This window comes from Lygodium microphyllum, chromosome 7 (assembly GCF_053477565.2).
Source record: "Lygodium microphyllum isolate KBCC chromosome 7, Lygodium_microphyllum_v1.1.10, whole genome shotgun sequence".
NCBI classification, from domain to species: Eukaryota; Viridiplantae; Streptophyta; class Polypodiopsida; order Schizaeales; family Lygodiaceae; genus Lygodium; species Lygodium microphyllum.
The window spans coordinates 160,335,276-160,353,663 of NC_141141.1; the positions used below are offsets into that span (position 1 = coordinate 160,335,276).

At 38.2% G+C, this 18,388-nt stretch overlaps 1 protein-coding gene across 1 annotated transcript; it reads left to right on the forward strand.

Annotated features, from left to right (window-relative positions):
• The first annotated feature begins 3,853 nt into the window (after positions 1–3,853).
• Positions 3,854–6,169, forward strand: LOC148034154 (eukaryotic translation initiation factor 5-like). The gene is made up of 2 exons (XM_087682190.1): positions 3,854–4,009; positions 4,255–6,169. The coding sequence occupies exon 2, from the start codon at positions 4,577–4,579 to the stop codon at positions 5,954–5,956; it is 1,380 nt and encodes a 459-aa protein (XP_087538316.1). The 5' UTR covers positions 3,854–4,009; positions 4,255–4,576; the 3' UTR covers positions 5,957–6,169.
• The last annotated feature ends 12,219 nt before the right edge of the window (positions 6,170–18,388 follow it).

Here is an 18,388-nt window from a genome sequence, read left to right on the forward strand (position 1 = left end):
ATTAATTGCATGAGGTAGGTGGGCGGGGAGCCAGGAGAGGGAAGGACTTCTTGATATGCCAAAGCCCATGTTTATTTGGACAAACATAGAAGAAGGAGTGGGAGATCAGCCAAGTGGGAGTACAGGGAATGTCCATTGTGGTTGGATTGCCCACTTGCCCATGTATACCCCTTAGGGCAAACACATTGAGATGGTGAGAAATGGAAATGGATGCTTCATTGTGATGTTACCCTTCTTCTTACCTAGCTAACAATGTGCGCTATTCCAAGATGTAGATTTTGTGGCAAACCCAACAAAGGCAAGAGGAGGAAGCAAGCGAGGGAGAGGGTGGTGGCATGAGGAACCTAGATAGGCCAATAGAGACAATGAAGGGCTCCAATAGTAGCAAGAGGACATATGGTCCTATATGCATCAGGCCGAGTGTCATGGATAAAGAGTTAGCTTGACAAGAGGGGTAACTACCAAGGTGGGGGGAAGACGAGACTTTGAAGCTATGACAAAGGTGATTGTTGAGGACATAGCAATCAATTGTGGAGTGGGCTACCATGCGAGTATTTTCATATTGTTTTAGCTATCTTATAGCTATTTTTTGTCTACACCATCAATATTCTTATCCTCATCATGCTACACAATAGTTTGTTTTGTGGAACCAATGACTTCTTGGAAGATATTGATTGTGCATTGATTCATGGAGGTGAGCCATGTATGATTGTGGCCAAGCTGGTGTGGGCAGACTTTCCCACCAGTCTTGATATGGAGATGATGGAGTCTACAAATTGCCTTGCATAGAACCATTTCTCGACTTCACTATATCGATAGTTGCCACTATCTTTGGTAATCTTTATATTGCAGATGAGGGATGGTTTGTCACATTAGTTTCATACATCACTTGCTCATAGTCATGAAGCATGCAAGAAAGGCATGGTTTGCTCGTTGTAGAACCCTGACCCTTAATGGTAGAGTGTGGCTATATATATGAAAATGAGAAAGAGGTATGACACAAACTTTTATGTTGAGTTTGACCTATAATTTATTCAATAATGTGCCCATAAGATCAATGCTCATCACTTTTACAATTGATGTCTATATGAAAAAGTGTTTAGCACTTCGTGAAATAGGTTTGACAATATCTAACATGATTGTTTGTGTAGGTGGTTGCTATCTACATTTACTAAGGAGAGACACATAGTGATTGATGTGTTTGTTGAATGTGGTGAAATAGATTGTTAGTGTAAGAAGTTGGGTAGACATTACTTAGGCGTTGATAATGATGATCATGTTGCTTTTCATGCTTTGTAGGATGCATATCCTTTTTTAGTTCGTGTGAGCAGTATTCATGTGGCATGTGTTGACTTGGTAGCCTTATGTATGATGGTTTTTGTTTACAAATAATGTTATTGTATATTTTATAGTTTGTCTGTGGTTGGGTCTATGACCATTATGTGCAAAAAAAGATTGAGTATAAGATTTTTTTCAAATTGTATAATTATATATTTTATGGTTTGTCCATGGTTTGTTGGGTCCATGACAATAGCAGTCTAAGATGTTTGCCTACATGTAATACATTGATCAACAGCATTGGTAGAGCAAGGTAGGTAGGGTTTTGGTTCTAAATTTGCTTATTGTCCTCTTAAGAACTAGCTCTCATTGGAGCAAATGGTGAGATGAACTTAACATTAAAGAACAACATGAAGTAAACAAAAATGATAAGAAGATTTTGAATTGTCGATTTGTTGAGCAATCCCATTCTCTTATAAACACTACAAGAGCACTATCGTAAGTGGTGCGCAGATCGGATGCTGTACGCTCGTGTAGTGAATGCCGGAAGGTCCCCAAGAACAATAGAACTCTACTTTTTGCACAAAATTCAAGGTAAAAAGCATGCTCGACATGAACAAGAGACCAATTGGGTGCAATCTCCCCCCATGCCTTGTGTGAGCACTCCACAAAGCATATATTTTATGTATTAATCATCTTCAAGCTCAGATAATAGTCCAAATTACAAAATAGCAAGCTTTTAGCTTTTGAGTTTGCTTTAGCACAAAATAGAAATAAAGCTAATGGGCGGTGCCCAAAGAGTCTGGCATGCCCAATACAATGTCCAAGTACAAATAACATAATCGTGCACCCATGCGCATACAAAATAATAAATAAATATCCAACGCCTCAATAAATATGCGTGACAAAATATAAGCGCCATGCCTAAGGTATGCGCCCATCAAAATATAAGTGATAAATCGAATACTCGCTATCCTCCAATGCTTTCCTCTGCCACTACTGCTATCTCTACACATCAACTGAAGCATTCACAATCGTTAGTAAAATAATACAATTAAACCGACAAAAGTGAATACCTAGCAGTCTTCAGCTACATAAATAAATCAACTGGTTAGAAATCAATCCTAACCTTAATTTATTACGAGTGCGTACTCTAAACTCATAAACGTTTATTAATTTAATATGCATTTTGCGAAATCACCCGCTATGGAATCACCCATGTACACACTAAATTAATGAAACGCCCGAAAAGGATAGGCGTCCCCATCAACTTCTCGCACAAAGAATCCACTTTGTGTATGAGCCTCGGTCATCAAAGTTTACGGAATCCACCGTAAAACCTCACGGAATCCACCGTGGCACGGAATCCACCGTGAAATATGCCTTCTGGCATCAGTAAGCATGCCACTCATAGTTACATATTATATTATATTTACATATCATGTAAATTTTGCAAGGGACATTAAACATAGTTTTTGATAGAAAGGTCCAATTTACAAATAGTTATAATCATTTGATGTTTAATGGCCTTTGATGCTATTAGTGGATTGGTAGGCCAATATGGGTAATAGGATAACTGTTTATCTCCAATTTGAAGGTAAATTTATCAACTCACACTTCTAGCTTTCAAACAACATAGACTTATTGTAGGCTCATTCATGTAGTTTCAATGCATTAAGAGTCCATATCTAGAACAAAGGGTTTTTTTTTGCTCAATATCTAAGAGGGGCTTGCTAGTTTCATGGGTTAAGCTTAAAGAGAAGAGACCAATGTTGTAGGTAGCATTGGTGTCTAGCACCTTATCCTTTTTCACAGAAAGATATAACATTAGTGTATAGTTATCCTTTTTCAGGCAACATAGACTAACATGCACATGCTCATTCAAGTTACTTCAATAGTGCCTTAAGAGTCCATATGCAAAATGGAGGGTCTAGTCTGCACAATACCTAAGAAGGGCTCCTAGTTCATGGGTCAAGCTCAGAGAAACGAGATGGATGTTGTACATACCTCTACAAGCTCATTCACGCAACTCCAACACTGCAATAAGAGTCCATATGCAAAATGGAGGGGTTTGTCTTTGCATGATACCTAAGAGGGGTCGCTAGATCACACGTTAGGCCAAGAGAAAAGAGATCAATGTTGCATAGGCTAGTTTCACACCATTCAAACGTCTAAAGTGTAGTGGAAAAAAAAGGGAGGTGAGGTTTTCACACTTGATAGGATAACTTGGCTGTGTGTCTATAAGGAACATCTTTGTCCTTATCTAGCGCCACTTCAAACCTTACGGTTTTCTACATTTTCTCATGAACTTGTGATTGGGACATGCCAATCAAATTTATTTGCACATGTACAACTTTTTGCTCAACACAACACATGACACATCTGCACCACCCCTTCTCCTCGATGTGTTCCGGACTGGTGTGAAACCAGCCTTAGTGTCTAGCACCTTATCCTTTTTCACACTAAGGTAATATAACATGTAGCCTACACCTTCGGGTGGAGAGGCCTTGGCCATGTGGCCCTAGGGCATGCCTTTTTCTAAACCGACACTACTGGAGTACCGACCTTAACCAGGGTTGAGTCACTTTAGGGCATCGTCTCTGCAAAACGACCTGACCTATATATAATCTTTTCCTTTCTGTTACCATCGTCTGCTGTATTCCTCCTTCCTCATCTTCTGTGCGTGTGTGCATTCCGCGGCGCGAGCTCGTCAAGAACTGGTGGTTCGCAGGTATTTGCGCTGATCCACATCCTTTGGTGCTTTTCTTCGTGTTTTCAGGTTTTAATGTCTCTAGCTTTGTTTCCGTCGTCTTAAGATCTGCGTTTTCGCACCATAGTTTTATCCGATGCTACTAATCGTAGTTGTTTTCTGATCACTTTCATGCTTTTTACTCTTGATTTGATGTTCTTGCTCACCGCTCGCGTCTATTTTGTATGTGCCATTTCGGCTCACAGCTTCCCGTCTTTTGTTAACAGGCTTCTCTTTGCGCTCTTGTTCAAGAAAGTCTTGGCTTTCAGGCGTCAAAGTGTCCGTGTTTGTTTCGTTTATGTCTGGCAAGTTCTACCTAGGGTTGGTTGGGCTTCTTGGTGAACACTGTCCTAAAAATAGGAAGAGACACAAATACTGGCTGCTTCTGAAAGGGCTGTATGCTCCTGATATTTATCTTGAGCCTAGATCAAAGCAACATTGGAGCTTTAAGTCTTGTTACCGAGGAGCTTCCTAGCATTTTTGGTCGAGCTTTTTGATCAGCAGCAAACTTTCTAGCAGCATAACCGTTTCTATCTCCTTTCATTAACAATGGCTCTTCAAAACATTGGTGCTGGTAACCGTGATGATGCTTTCTACCGTTATAAAATGCCAAAGCTAATTACTAAGGTCGAAGGCCGTGGCAATGGAATAAAGACAAACTTGGTCAATATGGTGGATGTTGCCAAGGCTCTCGGAAGACCTCCATCATACACTACAAAATTTTTTGGGTGTGAACTTGGGGCACAGTCTAAGTTTGATGATAAAACAGGCACGTCTATTGTGAATGGCTCACATGATACTGCAAAATTGGCAGGGCTTTTGGAAATTTTCATTAAGAAGTATGTGCAGTGCTATGGATGTGGGAATCCTGAAACCGAAATTCAGATTTCGAAAAGCCAGCTGATCACTCTCAAGTGTGCTGCGTGTGGTTTTATCTCAGATGTGGACATGCGAGACAAGCTTACAACATTCATACTGAAAAATCCTCCAGAGACAAAGAAGTCAGGGAAGGAGAAGAAGAATCTACGCAAGGCAGAGAAAGAGCGGTTAAAAGAAGGTGAGGCAGTTGATGAGGAACAAAAGAAGGCTAAGAAGGAGTTTAAGAAGAAAAAAGGTCATGATGAAGTTTCCAAAATCTCCAGGAAAAAGTCTACAGCTTCTGATGAAGAAGAGCACTCTCCTGCAGCCAGCCAAGCTGATGAAGAGGAACCTGTTGTGGAGAGTGATGATGGTGTGGAGTGGCAGACTGATACATCACTTGCTGCTGCTCAGAAACGCATCAAAGAACAACTGACTGCCGCCACAAGTGAGATGGTTATGCTGGGAAATGGAAGCCACGATGCAGAAGAAATGACAGAGAAGGTAAATGTTAAGGAGGTGAAAGTGCCGAACAAAAATTCTAGCAGTGTCAAGCATGCCGAACCTGAGGCTGAGAAAGTTGAGTCAAAGAAGGTGAAGGAGGTAAAGGAACTAAGTCCATATGAGAAACTTGTGAAGGATCTCAAGGAGTGCTTGAATTCTGGACTTTCGGCAACACAGCTGGTTTCTCACTTGCAGGATACATCGGGATCGGACCAGGAGAAAATGAATGCTTACTTTACTGCTCTTTTTGAAGGCATATCAAAGGGTCTAGCTAAAGAAGTTGCTGCTAAGAAGGTGTACATTGCAAAAGCTGTTCAAGCTGAAAATTCCCAGAAGCTTTTACTTGGAGCTGTAGCAGAATTTTGTGCTTCTGGTACTCCGAATGTTTGCAAGGAAATTGCACTTGTTCTGAAAGTTCTGTATGATTGTGATATCCTGGAGGAGGAAGAGATTTTGGAGTGGTATGAGAAGGCTGTGGCTGCTGACAGAGAGTCCAAGGTCCTGAAGAATGCAAAGCCATTTGTCGATTGGCTGCGGAGTGCTGAGGCTGAGTCTGAGGAGGATTAGACTCAATCATCAATGCTAGAGTCACGTATTTAGGTTATATTTGGTGTGATCTTTATTTGCTCTGTGTGTGTGTTTTGGGTAGAATGAATTATGAGTACTGTGTATTTTCTTAATGAAGCAAAGTTAAGTGCTTCTGTCTATTTTCTTAATGTTGAAGTAGAGCTTTAAGGCTGCATACATAGGCAATTGAAATGAAGCCCTCAATTTGCGTTATTGAGAATCAGCCAAATTTGCACGTGTAAATCTTATGGCACTTCAAAGAATAGTGTTAATATGTACTTTGAGTTACAGAATTTGAATTGAATTCCTGAAGATTATGAAGGGTTAATCTTAGTTGGGCTTTAGGTTGATTGTATTTAGTTGATGTGGTTTGGTGTGGGTTATACTTGTTACAGCTTCTTATGGTTGTCCATAAGAATGGCCCTAATTTTGTATTTTTGAAACTACACCTGTGTTACTAGCTCTGTTATGATTTCAAACTTTCTAGACGTTTTTCTAAGCTAGTTGAATCCTTTGATATGGGAGAAGGCACTACTCAATACACTTTTAAGAAGCTGTTTTGTTTGTTTTAGCTTCTGTGGTATGCCAACAGCTGTGCTATGATTGAAAAATTTATTTTATAAGTGTGTTTAAGCTTTAAGAAGTCGGTTTTTGGTTATACTGTTATGTGGCTTGTTATTGTTGTCTGCTAGAATGATCTTTAGAAACTGAGCTTTTCTATTTTTAATCATTTTCTCTTTGTCACTTAGTATGGTTTTATGAAATTATTGGGTTAATTCGATGATTAGATATTGATGTACTATGGTGCTTGGCTAAAGATGTAGATTTGATGGGAGCTTTACTGGGGTATGTGTCTCACCTTCAATGTGATGTTTTCTTTATTGATTTTTTCATGCCATGTTGAAGTTCTTTTTATAAATTGAATTTGAGGACTTGACTTTTGTTTGACTCTCCATGGTGTGGTCATTGTATTTATTTTAAAACAACATTTTGCATCTGCTTTTTTCTCTTCGGGTTCATGATAAAGTTTCTTTTAGAAAACAATTGAAGGGAGTGAGTTTGACTGGATCAACTTCAGACATTACTTGGCATTGTAGTGTGAAATTACTATGCAACTAAGTGTAATCCTTTGCCATGGTGTGGTTAACATACTATCAGTAACAATTAGATATTTTAACAACATTGTACCTATTTGCCTTTTCGCTCACGATTGAGTTTCTATTAGAATTAATTTTGAGGACGAAGTTTGTTTGACTGGAGAGGCTCAAATCATAGTTTGGTGCTATAATAGTTTGAAATTACCATTACTAGCAGACATTGATTGGCATTGTAAGTGTGACATTACTATGCAATTGAGTCTAATCCTTGACCTGCAATGGTATTTGTTTACTCAGTAACTAATTAATATTTGAACAACATTGTTCCTATTTACCATTTTGCTCATGATTGGGTTCTGTTAGAATTTATTTGAGGACGATTGACTGTCAAGTCATAATTTGTTGCTGTAATAGTTTGAAATAACCATTTCTAGCAATTGGTAGGATAGTAGAGCACCTCTTGACAGTCTTCCAGTTAGCTGATCTTCATCAGGATATGCGATGTCTGAAGTGGCTCAAGCAAGCTCTTGCAAAAGCCTGGCTATCTTCTGTGGAAAATGCCACGTTGTCACTATTCAAGTGTGTGGAGACTGGAAGGTGTCATGTGGATGTCCACTGAGGGCAGGAATGGTGACTCTTTCTTCATTCTCACTATCTGGCTAAATCCATATGCGAATGATCCTGCTTGGGATACTGTTGAAAAAACGGGAGATTGCCACAAATTCTGGCTTAGGAGATGGGTGGATATTTGTGACCCTGGTTAAAAGGGTTTTACAGACTTTTGGGTGAATTGAACTGCAATCCTTGTTACAAGAGGGAAGGATTGGTTGGAGATTATACTGCACAGCTGGAAATAAGAATGGTAGGAAGGTATTATATCAGTGTAGAAAACAGCGCGTCTTCAATGGGCAGATGGTGAGAATCCCCATGCAGGTCTGGTTGAAGTGGAAGCAGCAAGCAATGTTGGTACTGTGGGAAATGGCAGTGCGACAGGCAGTCACTGGGAATACCGATGCAGGTCTGGTTGAAGTGGGAAAGAGAATACCCTCTTACGAAGCGGGCAACCTGGAAGAGGTTAATCTTAAGAGAGCATGGAAGGCTTCTCCATCTTACTGCTGAATGTTGTCGGATAGAGATTTCAACAAGGAGAGCTATCACTGGGAATACCGATGCAGGTCTGGTTGAAGTGGGAAAGAGAATACCCTCTTATGAAGCTTGCAAACTGGAAGAGGTTATCTTAAGAGAGCGTGGAAGGCTTCTCCATCTGACTGCTGAATGTTGTCGGATAGAGATTTCAACAAGGAGAGCTGAGGAAATAGGAAAAGCATTACTAAGAAGCTCCCACTCAAGGTACCTTGGCTAAGAGCCTATTGATCTCGAGACCATCTGGCTCCCTGTGTAGGAGATCTGTCAAAATGGAGAAGCATCTGTTTTGGAGGAGTGTGTTTGCCTCGTTTCCCCACTTTAAAGTAAAAGAAACGGTTGAAAGCTGCTAAAGTAAGAGAGGATTTTGGTATGTCACCGGCCTTTCTTTGGTGATATAGGGTCCTAGAATGATGTAAAGTGGAAACTAATTACTCTGTAGTGCGCTATTAACTCTTAAGTTCCAATGTCTTTGATGATGTAAGCTGGAAAATTGATATGTGGTGAATAACTCTCAAGTTCACTTGCCCTTGGCAGAGAGGGTACTATAGAAAATAATTTACCCTTTTGACCTCTTCGGCAGTTTGCTCAGCCATACTAAAAAAGCTGAAGCCAAAGTGTTGGATTTTCAAGGTTATTTGTAAGATATGGGAGTCTATGGGTTATCTTTTCTATATTGGAAAGTTTGGTTCGGTGGCCCCCAACCAACCTCAACCCTTCCAAACCTCCAATTTGCAGCCCGAACATAAAACGAGGCTCACAAATTTTGATAGGCAATAAAGCGAAGTCAAAGAAAAAAGAAAAAGAGAAAAGAAATACTCCTCGATTTATCTCCAAACGTTTCATAGCAAGTTGTAAATTGTCAGGGCATTGCAAAAGCTGGAATATAAGTACGAAATTCTTTTCAGTCTTTACTTTTGTTTGCTGTCGATCACTCACTCTTGGTATGGTGCTCTCAACTCTGTACATGCATTTGTTTATTAGTGGTCTGTTTGTGTCATTCCTTTTTTTGGTTTCCCTTTCCTTGACTGTGTGTCATTTCTTTTGATGCGTAGCTTTTGCCAATTTGGGCACCGCTCGCACCGGGAGTCACAATCTACGTTTACTAATAAAGATGAGTTCAACATTATGCTTTTACATTTAACAGAGGTCAGCTCGATATTATGCTTTTGCATTCAATAAAGGTCAGTTTAACATCATGCCTTTTTGACCCAAGTTCTAATAGAATAGTGGTAAATTAAAATAAAACAATTGTTGATGTTGATATCTTCATGCAAGCGAAAATTTGGATCTCTCTCTCCAAAAATGGAAGAGCATAGAATGTGCCATGGCTGTTGCAAACATCTTGCGAGCCTCTCTCTCCCCTTCTCTCTGTGCGTTCGAACACAATAGGCGAAAGGCGAGAACACCACAAAAACTGGCTATTGGGAGGCATACCTTTGCACGGCAGCATGGCCGTTGCAAACAACTGGCGAGCCAGAGGGTTTGCGGTATCTGCCTCTGTCTGTCTTTGTCTCTGTCTTCTCTGTTAGCAAAGAGAACTGGCTGCTTAGAGGCTTCGCCACGCCTCTCTCTCTCTCTCTCTCTCTCTCTCTCTCTCTGTTTGTGTCCCACAACACGACAGGCCCAGGAATGTGGATGACGCATCAGGCAAATTTGGCCCCTACAGACTTTGCCCCATCTCTTTCTCTCTCTCTCTCACACACACACACACACACACACACACTCACTCTCTCTCTCTCTCTCTCTCTCTCTCTCTCACGTTCAAGCTCTCAGGCCTCTTGGAGGTGGGTGGGGAAAGCAGAAAGAGGGGAGGTGAGGTACAAGGCGAGGGTGTAGGTCATGAGGCAGAGGAGGAGCCAATAAAAATAGTCGTGTGGCTCGAGGAGATCCAACTGAGGCGGTCGTGGGAGATGGAGAAGCTGGCGATCAGTGGCAAAGAGATCGTAGGTTTGCGACGCTGCGTAGGCAATCGTGGGGAAAGCAGAAAGAGGGAAGTGCAATTGGGGGAGGCCGGTGGGGTTGGACGATAAGTGGGGAAAAGGGACATATTATCTCCCTCTCTTTGTCTCTCTACGTTGTAGGACCAATGGATGGCCAAGGAAGAGCAGAAACGAGCCCCCAAGGAAAGGCAAAAGGAGACACGATAGACGGCCATAGAAGGGCAAAACTGAACCCCCAAGGGAGGCGAGAGAGAGAGAGAGAGAGGTTCTAGTATTTTTGGGGAGAGAGAAGTTCGTATGTTCTCTCTCTCTTGGCATGGTTTATAATAATATATCAATGTTAAAGTGATTTATAACACCATATATCATTATTCATACTGTATTATTAATTTAGAAGCAATTTACAACACCATATAGGTGCATCTAAAAAAGAATTAAGATGTGAAAGCTATTAAAAAATAATATTCAAGCCGCATAAGGTTTGCTTTGCAGGATTGGAACCTTGGACCTTATCTCAAGGGTTAAGAGACCTTGCCACTATGCCACAAAGAAAGAGGAAAGCTATTGAAAAATTGTCTTTACGTTGTGTAAGCCTTGCAGGATTGGAACCTCCGCCCTTGCCCAAAGGGTCAAAACAATCTTACCACCATGCCACTAAGAAAAAAGAAAACTATTGAAACATAATCTTCATGCCCCATAAACCCTAAACCCTTACCTCAAGGTTTTAAGGTTTAGGGCTCAATTGGACCTATGGAAACTCTAGATATATTATCAAACCTAAGCTCCATTCAAAAAGCCTTAACTGAGCTCCCCTTTTACTTTAAAGGATTTGACGAGCATCTAGCCATTCATTTTTAAGGGTACAAAATATTTAACCCTTCTCTAGAAGGTAAAACCTCGTGGAAGGATGTTGTAACCTTCAAGCATTATGCTAGACATACAAGCTCAAAAAACCCACAAAATACTATTTAAAAACCTTGTGTAGGGCACTTAGTATTTATGTTTTAATTCAATTGTCTACTTGTGACTTATAAAAGTATTTTCATGAGATTACTCAAATTATAGAATCCTTATAATTTGGTGTACTATGGTAGTTGACTGAAGAGGCAAATAAACCTACTAGAAATGTGTCCTACCTTCAACATGGTGGTACCATGTTTTTGGTTGCTAGTGTACCATGAATCTTGTTGAATAGTTCTCAACATTGGCATTGGTTTGTGGCATGCTTGAGATGTGTTCTATTCAAGCATCGATATTATGTTGGTTTAATGTGCATTAAAATGATTTTTTTTCACATGTTTATCGAATTGATCTAAATTTCTTAGGGTTCTTATCGTCTTTGTTGTTTGCCAATCATTTTGTTATTCAACATCAATGTCTTGCATCCAAGAAAAAATACATCCCTTGCTTGTTTTTGCTTTTCATTTTTGTTTTCCTTGTTCAAGGTTTAAGATTCTTTTACTATTTTTTTTGAACATGCATTGTAGTTCTTTTAGAAATAAATTTTCAAGCTAGTATACTTTATTTAACCTACCATCAAGGTCTATATTTGATGGTTGCCGTGCCTATTTTTGGCTATTTTTCCCATCAAAACAAGTACAAAAACTTCCATTTTTGTAATGCAATGTGTAGATTGTATTAAATAGGTAAAAGAAAAGGTTGAAATATATACAAATTGTAGGTAAAACATCAAAATTTTAACAAAAATTGGGTTCAACCACATTTGACTAGGTCCTTGTAGGCCATTTTAAACACATGCCCTTTGCCTCTCAAGGCCCTAAAAGATGGCTAGGATATCGCTTCAAACCATCCTTTAAATGTCCTTGCTTGAAAATTTTCTTTCTTTCCTAATTACCACTATTTCTATTGGACCAAACATGTTTGAACAACATTGCCTTGACAACATTCCAAAGCTTGAGCATCTCCTCGTCCATGTTGCTTGCATCTCCAAATAAGTGACTCTACATCTTCACCATCTCATTCAGATTTGTTGCTCTAAGCCACTCTCTAAGCTTCTTTCTTAAGGTCGTAGCTTTCGTGCATGTCGAGAGAAAATGTTTAGTCGATTCTTTTTGTGTGTAGCACTGAGCATAGAAGGGGTTAGTATTCCTTATTTTCTTGACTCTATCCTTAGTTGGTAGCTTCCTAGCAACCATCTTCCAAAGCAACATATTTAGTTGTTTGATGGGTATGGCTTTCTAGGTCTTGGCCAACCTAGAATGGCCATTTCAATACAATATGAGTCTCATATTGTAGAGAAATCTTGACTCTATTATATAGAAATCTAAACGTGTCATGCATATTTTCAACGAAACATGATGGAAAATGGGGATACACTATGTGCATTGCACAAATCAGGAATTGGTGATAATTCAATTGAATTTAGGAAAAGCTTTTGAGCATGTGAAATGGCCCTTCTTGGCTCAAAAAATCATTACAAGACATGTTTGCAAATGGAACTTTTAGTACTTGTTTTGATTAAAAAAATAACCAAAAAGAGGCATAGAAACCACCAAATATAGTCCTTGATGGTAGGTTAAATAAAGTATATTAGCTTCAAAATTTATTTCTAAAAGAACAATGCACGTTCAAAAAAAGTAACAAAAGAATCTTAAACCTTGAACAAGGAAAACAAAAATGGAAAGCAAAAGCAAGCAAGGGATATATTCTCTCTTTGATGCAAGATACATTGATGCTGGATAACAAAATGATTGGCAAAAGACAAAGGCAATAAGAACCCTAAGAAATTTGGATCAATTCAATAAACATGTGAAAAAAATTCATTTAAATGCGCATTAAAACAACATAATCTTGATGCTTAAATCGAACATATCTCAAGTGTGCCATAAATCAATGCTAATGTTGAGAACTAGGCAACAAGATTCATGGTAGACCAGCAACCAAAAACATGGAACCGCCATGTTGAAGGTATGATATATTTCTAGTAGGTTTATTTTGCCTCTACGGCCAACTACCGTAGTACACCAAATTATAAGGATCCTATGATTTGAGGAATCTCATGAGAATAGTTTTGAAGTCATGAATAGACATTGAATTACAACATAAGTATTATCCTACGAGAGATTTTTAAGTAACATTTTATGGGTTTTTTGAGCTAGCATGTATAGCCTAATGCTTGAAGGTTACAACATCCTTCCAAGGGGGTTTTACCTTCTAAAGAAGGGTTAAATATTTAGCACCCTTCAAAATGAATGGTAGAAACTTTAAAAGAGTTACATGCTAGTCAAATCCTTTAAAGTAAAAGGGGAGCTCCTTTAAGGCATTTTGAATGGAACTTTTAAATTTGGTAACATATCTATTGGGTTTGGATATGTTTGTGAGTGATATTGCCATGTGCATAATTTTAGGGATTGTTAGCATGTCTAAACCTTTTAGAAAAGTCATAGTGGATCTATATGGCTTGCTCTTTAATAGGGAATTAAAATGAGTTACCTTTTTGTGGTTTTAGTTCCACACCCCTAAATTTTTTTATGTTTGTTATTTGTTATCATGTATGGAATGGAAATTGACTTTGCAATAAATCACAAAGGCAACACAATTTATCAAACGTTTAAATGTCTCAAGTGGTTCATGTGCTTGCAAATGTATGAAATGGACTGTTCAAAATTTGCAAGTTTTGTGGCTTGCTACATAGTGTAGTCTTTAGTTTTGGGGGACAATGAGGCATATATAAAGCACTAGCCTTCTTGGTAGAAAGACACATTGTACCTCAAGTTAGTCCCATAGAGGAAATAAGATCAAAATTATAAACTTAGCTAGAATTAATGTTCCATAGTTGTCTTTTCCAATTGTATCAATGCTTTAATGCCCATTTACAACTTGACATGTAAAGTGTGTGCAGATATCATAAATTTAGAGATGTTCTATAGGGATTAACAACAATGATAGGGGTTTTTTGGGGTGAATTTTGACAAGTAGTATATACTTACACAAAAAGGTGAATTCGATTTTTAAAGCTCTATTATGTTGACAAGTGCCCTTTCCATTCTTCCATGCCTTGACATTATGTTGGACTTACTATGGTAAATATAATCAACACACACTATTTGTGAATGCATGAACATCAATATTTATATGTCCTTTTTTTATAGTGATGTTGCTTGCTAGTCCTATGGTTAGACTATGTTACTTTTATTAGCATCACATGCACTTGTTTACATTCACATATTGAGCACTTCATATCCTTGAAATTGTAGAATGTGATAGTAAAGTTAAGATTCTTTAGGCGCCTCCTTTTAGAACTTAAAATTGAACATAAGATTGAGATTCACTATGAAAAGCAAATAAACCTACACTAGAAATGAATGAAAGCACATGGAAAGGTTGAGATACACTACTAGCTTTAAGTCTTCAAATCATGCTTGTTGGGCTTGCATTTAAGACTCGTAGTTTAGGTTGAAGGCATCCAAAATTGTCATTAGCAGGCTCACACTTGAGGATTGCCTTTAGATTGATCCTTGCTAGCACCACAATTGAAGATCACACTCTTCAAGCTCACTTTTGTAGCTAATTTTTTAGTTCCAATTTAACAATGTCTAAGTTTCATAATAACTATACCCTATTAAGCGTTGCTCTTAAAGCTAGCTTTTTAAGTTGAGCTTCCAACTCGAATGCTTAGAAGAAGGCGATGTGCAAAAGGAGGGTGATGATACTCTACTTCATGATTGGAGTTGATGAATATAGTTTCGATCTATAGTGTTAGTTTGTTAAATAGAAGCCTAAGAAAAAAACGCTACTAGGTCAAACTTCCTCCAACATGGTCCACCTTACTATGCTTACACGCTTTGCCATAGCAACCTTCTTTAATATGTGCCTCACTAATGGTGATATTTTGTGGTGATTCTCTTTGGCAATATTAGGGGGAAATGAACATGAAAATCAAAACAATAAGAGAGGAAAAAAATAGAGAGCGAGGGGGGATGACAGATGAGGGAAACAATGAAAGAGGTGGTATTACTTTTCTTTTGACCTTTGAACTCTTCTACTTTTTTCATGGTTTTTCTTGTTACATGCAAACATGTCTTCTAGTATAGTCTTCATGTTTCACATATTTATTAAAGGGATAAAATATTCAAATAAAACTTAATTTGGTTGGGATTTTTATTTAATGGTTTCATTGAAAGGAGATCTCTTGTGGGGTGCTTTTTGGATGTCACAATTCCTATGTATAGCAAGTAAGACAATAACAATGTCTTCTTGATATGTGTGTCCAAACAACTATTCTCTTTCTGATGTTCAAGACTTTAAGATGGCTCTAGCCTCTCATAGGCTCAATTTCAAGCATTTAATATATGTGTGTGTCTAGATAACCATTCTCTCCTTGATTTTCAAGCCTTTAAGATGGCTCTAGGCTCTCTCACGCTCAAGTTCAAAATTGAGTTTGTAGGAAGTTGAAAACTCCTTGCCTACTTAATTAGTTTACTTTTTCATATGAATTGATACATGTATTGATGTTGGAAGCGAGGGGGCTGCTTAAGCTTAGGGCCTGCTTGAGCTCAAAAGCATAGGGCAGCTTGTGAGTTAAGCATTGGGCATGCTTGGTCAATGAGGCATGGGATTTCTCAAATAGTGAATGGAGAAGAGAAGGATAATAGTCTAGTTGGTTATTGGAAGAGCTTTGGCTCTTGAATCGCATCATGGAGGACATGAAGATGTTGGCATCAGGGTTGCTCAAAGACCTCACATGTTTAGGACATGGTAGCAAATATACCACCATGCATTTGTTTGAATTGGTTTAGTTAATATTTTCTAAGCTTAAGCCTAAACCTTTGGTCACACTAGTCCATTCAAATATGACAACTTAACTAGTTAGAACCTTAACTTGTGTTTATTGTTTATACATGAAGTTTTTGAATTACTTATTTTGAGAGTTGGTACCTTGAACTGGCTAAATCTAAACTAGTTCATAGATCTAGGGGTTCACATTGCAATGAAGAGAACTAGTTGTTTTGAAGGAAAAAAAAGGCGATTTCTATGCAACTCTTAGGGGCCATTTTGGAAGGGAAAAGATTATGAAAAAATTCCAAAAAAAATATATTTGTTGATCTTTGTATAGGATTTAATTTTAACATTAAAAATTGTAGAAGTATAACAAGAAAATTGTGAATTTTAGATTCATATTTTAATGCTTTTTGGGTTGTATGGGCACCGTTTGAGCTCTATATTGAGCGGTTCTTGCTAGATAGAAGATATACGTCATATGGGCATGTGGTTTTGATGTTTTTGGTTGCAATTGGCCACATATTTGACACTTCATTGGACCTCAATTTACATGTATTTTTTGGGTCTATTTAATGGCTTTTGGTCTTTGAATCTATTCAAATGATGCTCGGTTGATGTATGCTTCTTGAGCAGTGGTTTGGCACATTGTATATTGCTAGTTTTTTGAAATTACATCAATCATAATTAAAAAATATACAAATAAGATAGATTGTTGGGGATAAGTTGACAAAGGACAACTATAGTGTTTGATCCTATTGTACAGAGAATTTTCATATGGAAAGAGGTCTTTGGGACCTGATTACATGTGAGGATGTATGTCTCAAGCTTCTCGAGGAGCTACTCGAGGAAGAGAAGAAGGCTTATAAAGGCTTGAGAGGTAAAAACAAAAAAGATACTACATTGGATCTCCATATACACTTCAGAGACTTTGATTCCACACATAAAAAAGGCAAGTATATGTAATAATGCATGGGAGATAATTAAAAAGATATATGGCACCTGTATGGAGGCAAGAAAGATACAATTAAACAAAGGCTACATGGTGCATGGCATGAAAATTGGAGCATTAGTGACTATGTTGCATAGATCAAGCAAATCATAAATGATCTTGCTTTGATTAATGCACATATTAATGATGATGACTTGGTTTTAGTCATATTAAATGGGCTTGGTCCTACATACAAGTCCTTGGACATTTCTATTTCTGTGAGAGGAGGTTCTATGCCTATTTTTGAGGAGTTCATTGCTTTGTTACTTACAAATTATAGAAGAAATAAAGCTTGAACTTAATGTATCTAGCAGTGGCAAAAACAGTAGTGGTGATAGTGTATTTTATAATTAGAGAGGACATGGTAATCCTTCGATGGGTAAAGGATGTTCTTATGGTCATGGAGGTGCATTTTCTTGTGTTTGTAGCTCTTTTAGATGCAAATATTTCATGCCTAGAGGAAGGGGGAGATCCTTCTCTAGAGGTAGAGGAAGGTTCGGTTCTCATAGAGATGGTGCATGCCATTATTGTGGACAATTTGGACATTTTAAGATGGAATACTATCATAAGCAGAATGCTATATCTAGAGGATGTGAAAGGATCCAATGCTATCATTATGTAGGTGATTATGGAGGTGCATGTTATGCCTTTAAAGGTGGAGAACATTTGTTTGCCAAGGGGTATGTACTTGGTAGTATGACTCATCGACCTATTAACGAGGATTGGTTTTTGGATTCAGAGGCATGAACCACATGATACACCATGAAGAATGGTTTTTGTCAAGAAGTAGGAAATGCAAAGTGAGGAGTATATTGCCATTGGGGATGATACTCTACATAAAATTATGCACATTGATAGTGTTCCATTGGTCATAACTAGAGATGGTATTGAGAATAAACTAGGAGATGTATTGTATATCTCTATTATCACAAAGAATCTCGCTTTTGTTGGACAAATGGATTCTCAAGGATTGTAAGTCAAGTTCAATTAATATGGGTGCTTCATTGAGGAGTTTAGAAATGGCAAACCTCGCAGATTGATTAGAAAAGAACAAAGAAAGGTAGATTGTTTGCATTGGGTGCTAGCACCCCCATTGTACAAAGCTCTATGTACGTGGAGGCATAATATGGATAAGACAAGTATGTGGAAATATGGCATAGAAGAATTGGACATGTAAGCTTATAAAGGTTGAAACAAATGCAGTCTAGATAGATAGCACATGGTCTTCGATGCTTTGGTTATGTAATCTATGATCGTGTATGTGAGGCTTGTTAGTTTTGGAAATAGTATAGACTCCCATTTTCAAAGAGGGGGAGAATCAACACATATCCTTTGGAATTCATACATTTAGACATTTGGGGTCCATGTTTGAACATGTCATCGAGTGAAAAATGCAAGTTCTACATTGCTTTTATTGATGATTTTAGTTGAATGATGGGCTTACTTTTGTAGCATAAAAGTGAGGCATTTGAGAAGGTTTTGGACTTCAAAGCAAAGGTAGAAAAGAAGCTTGGTCTTA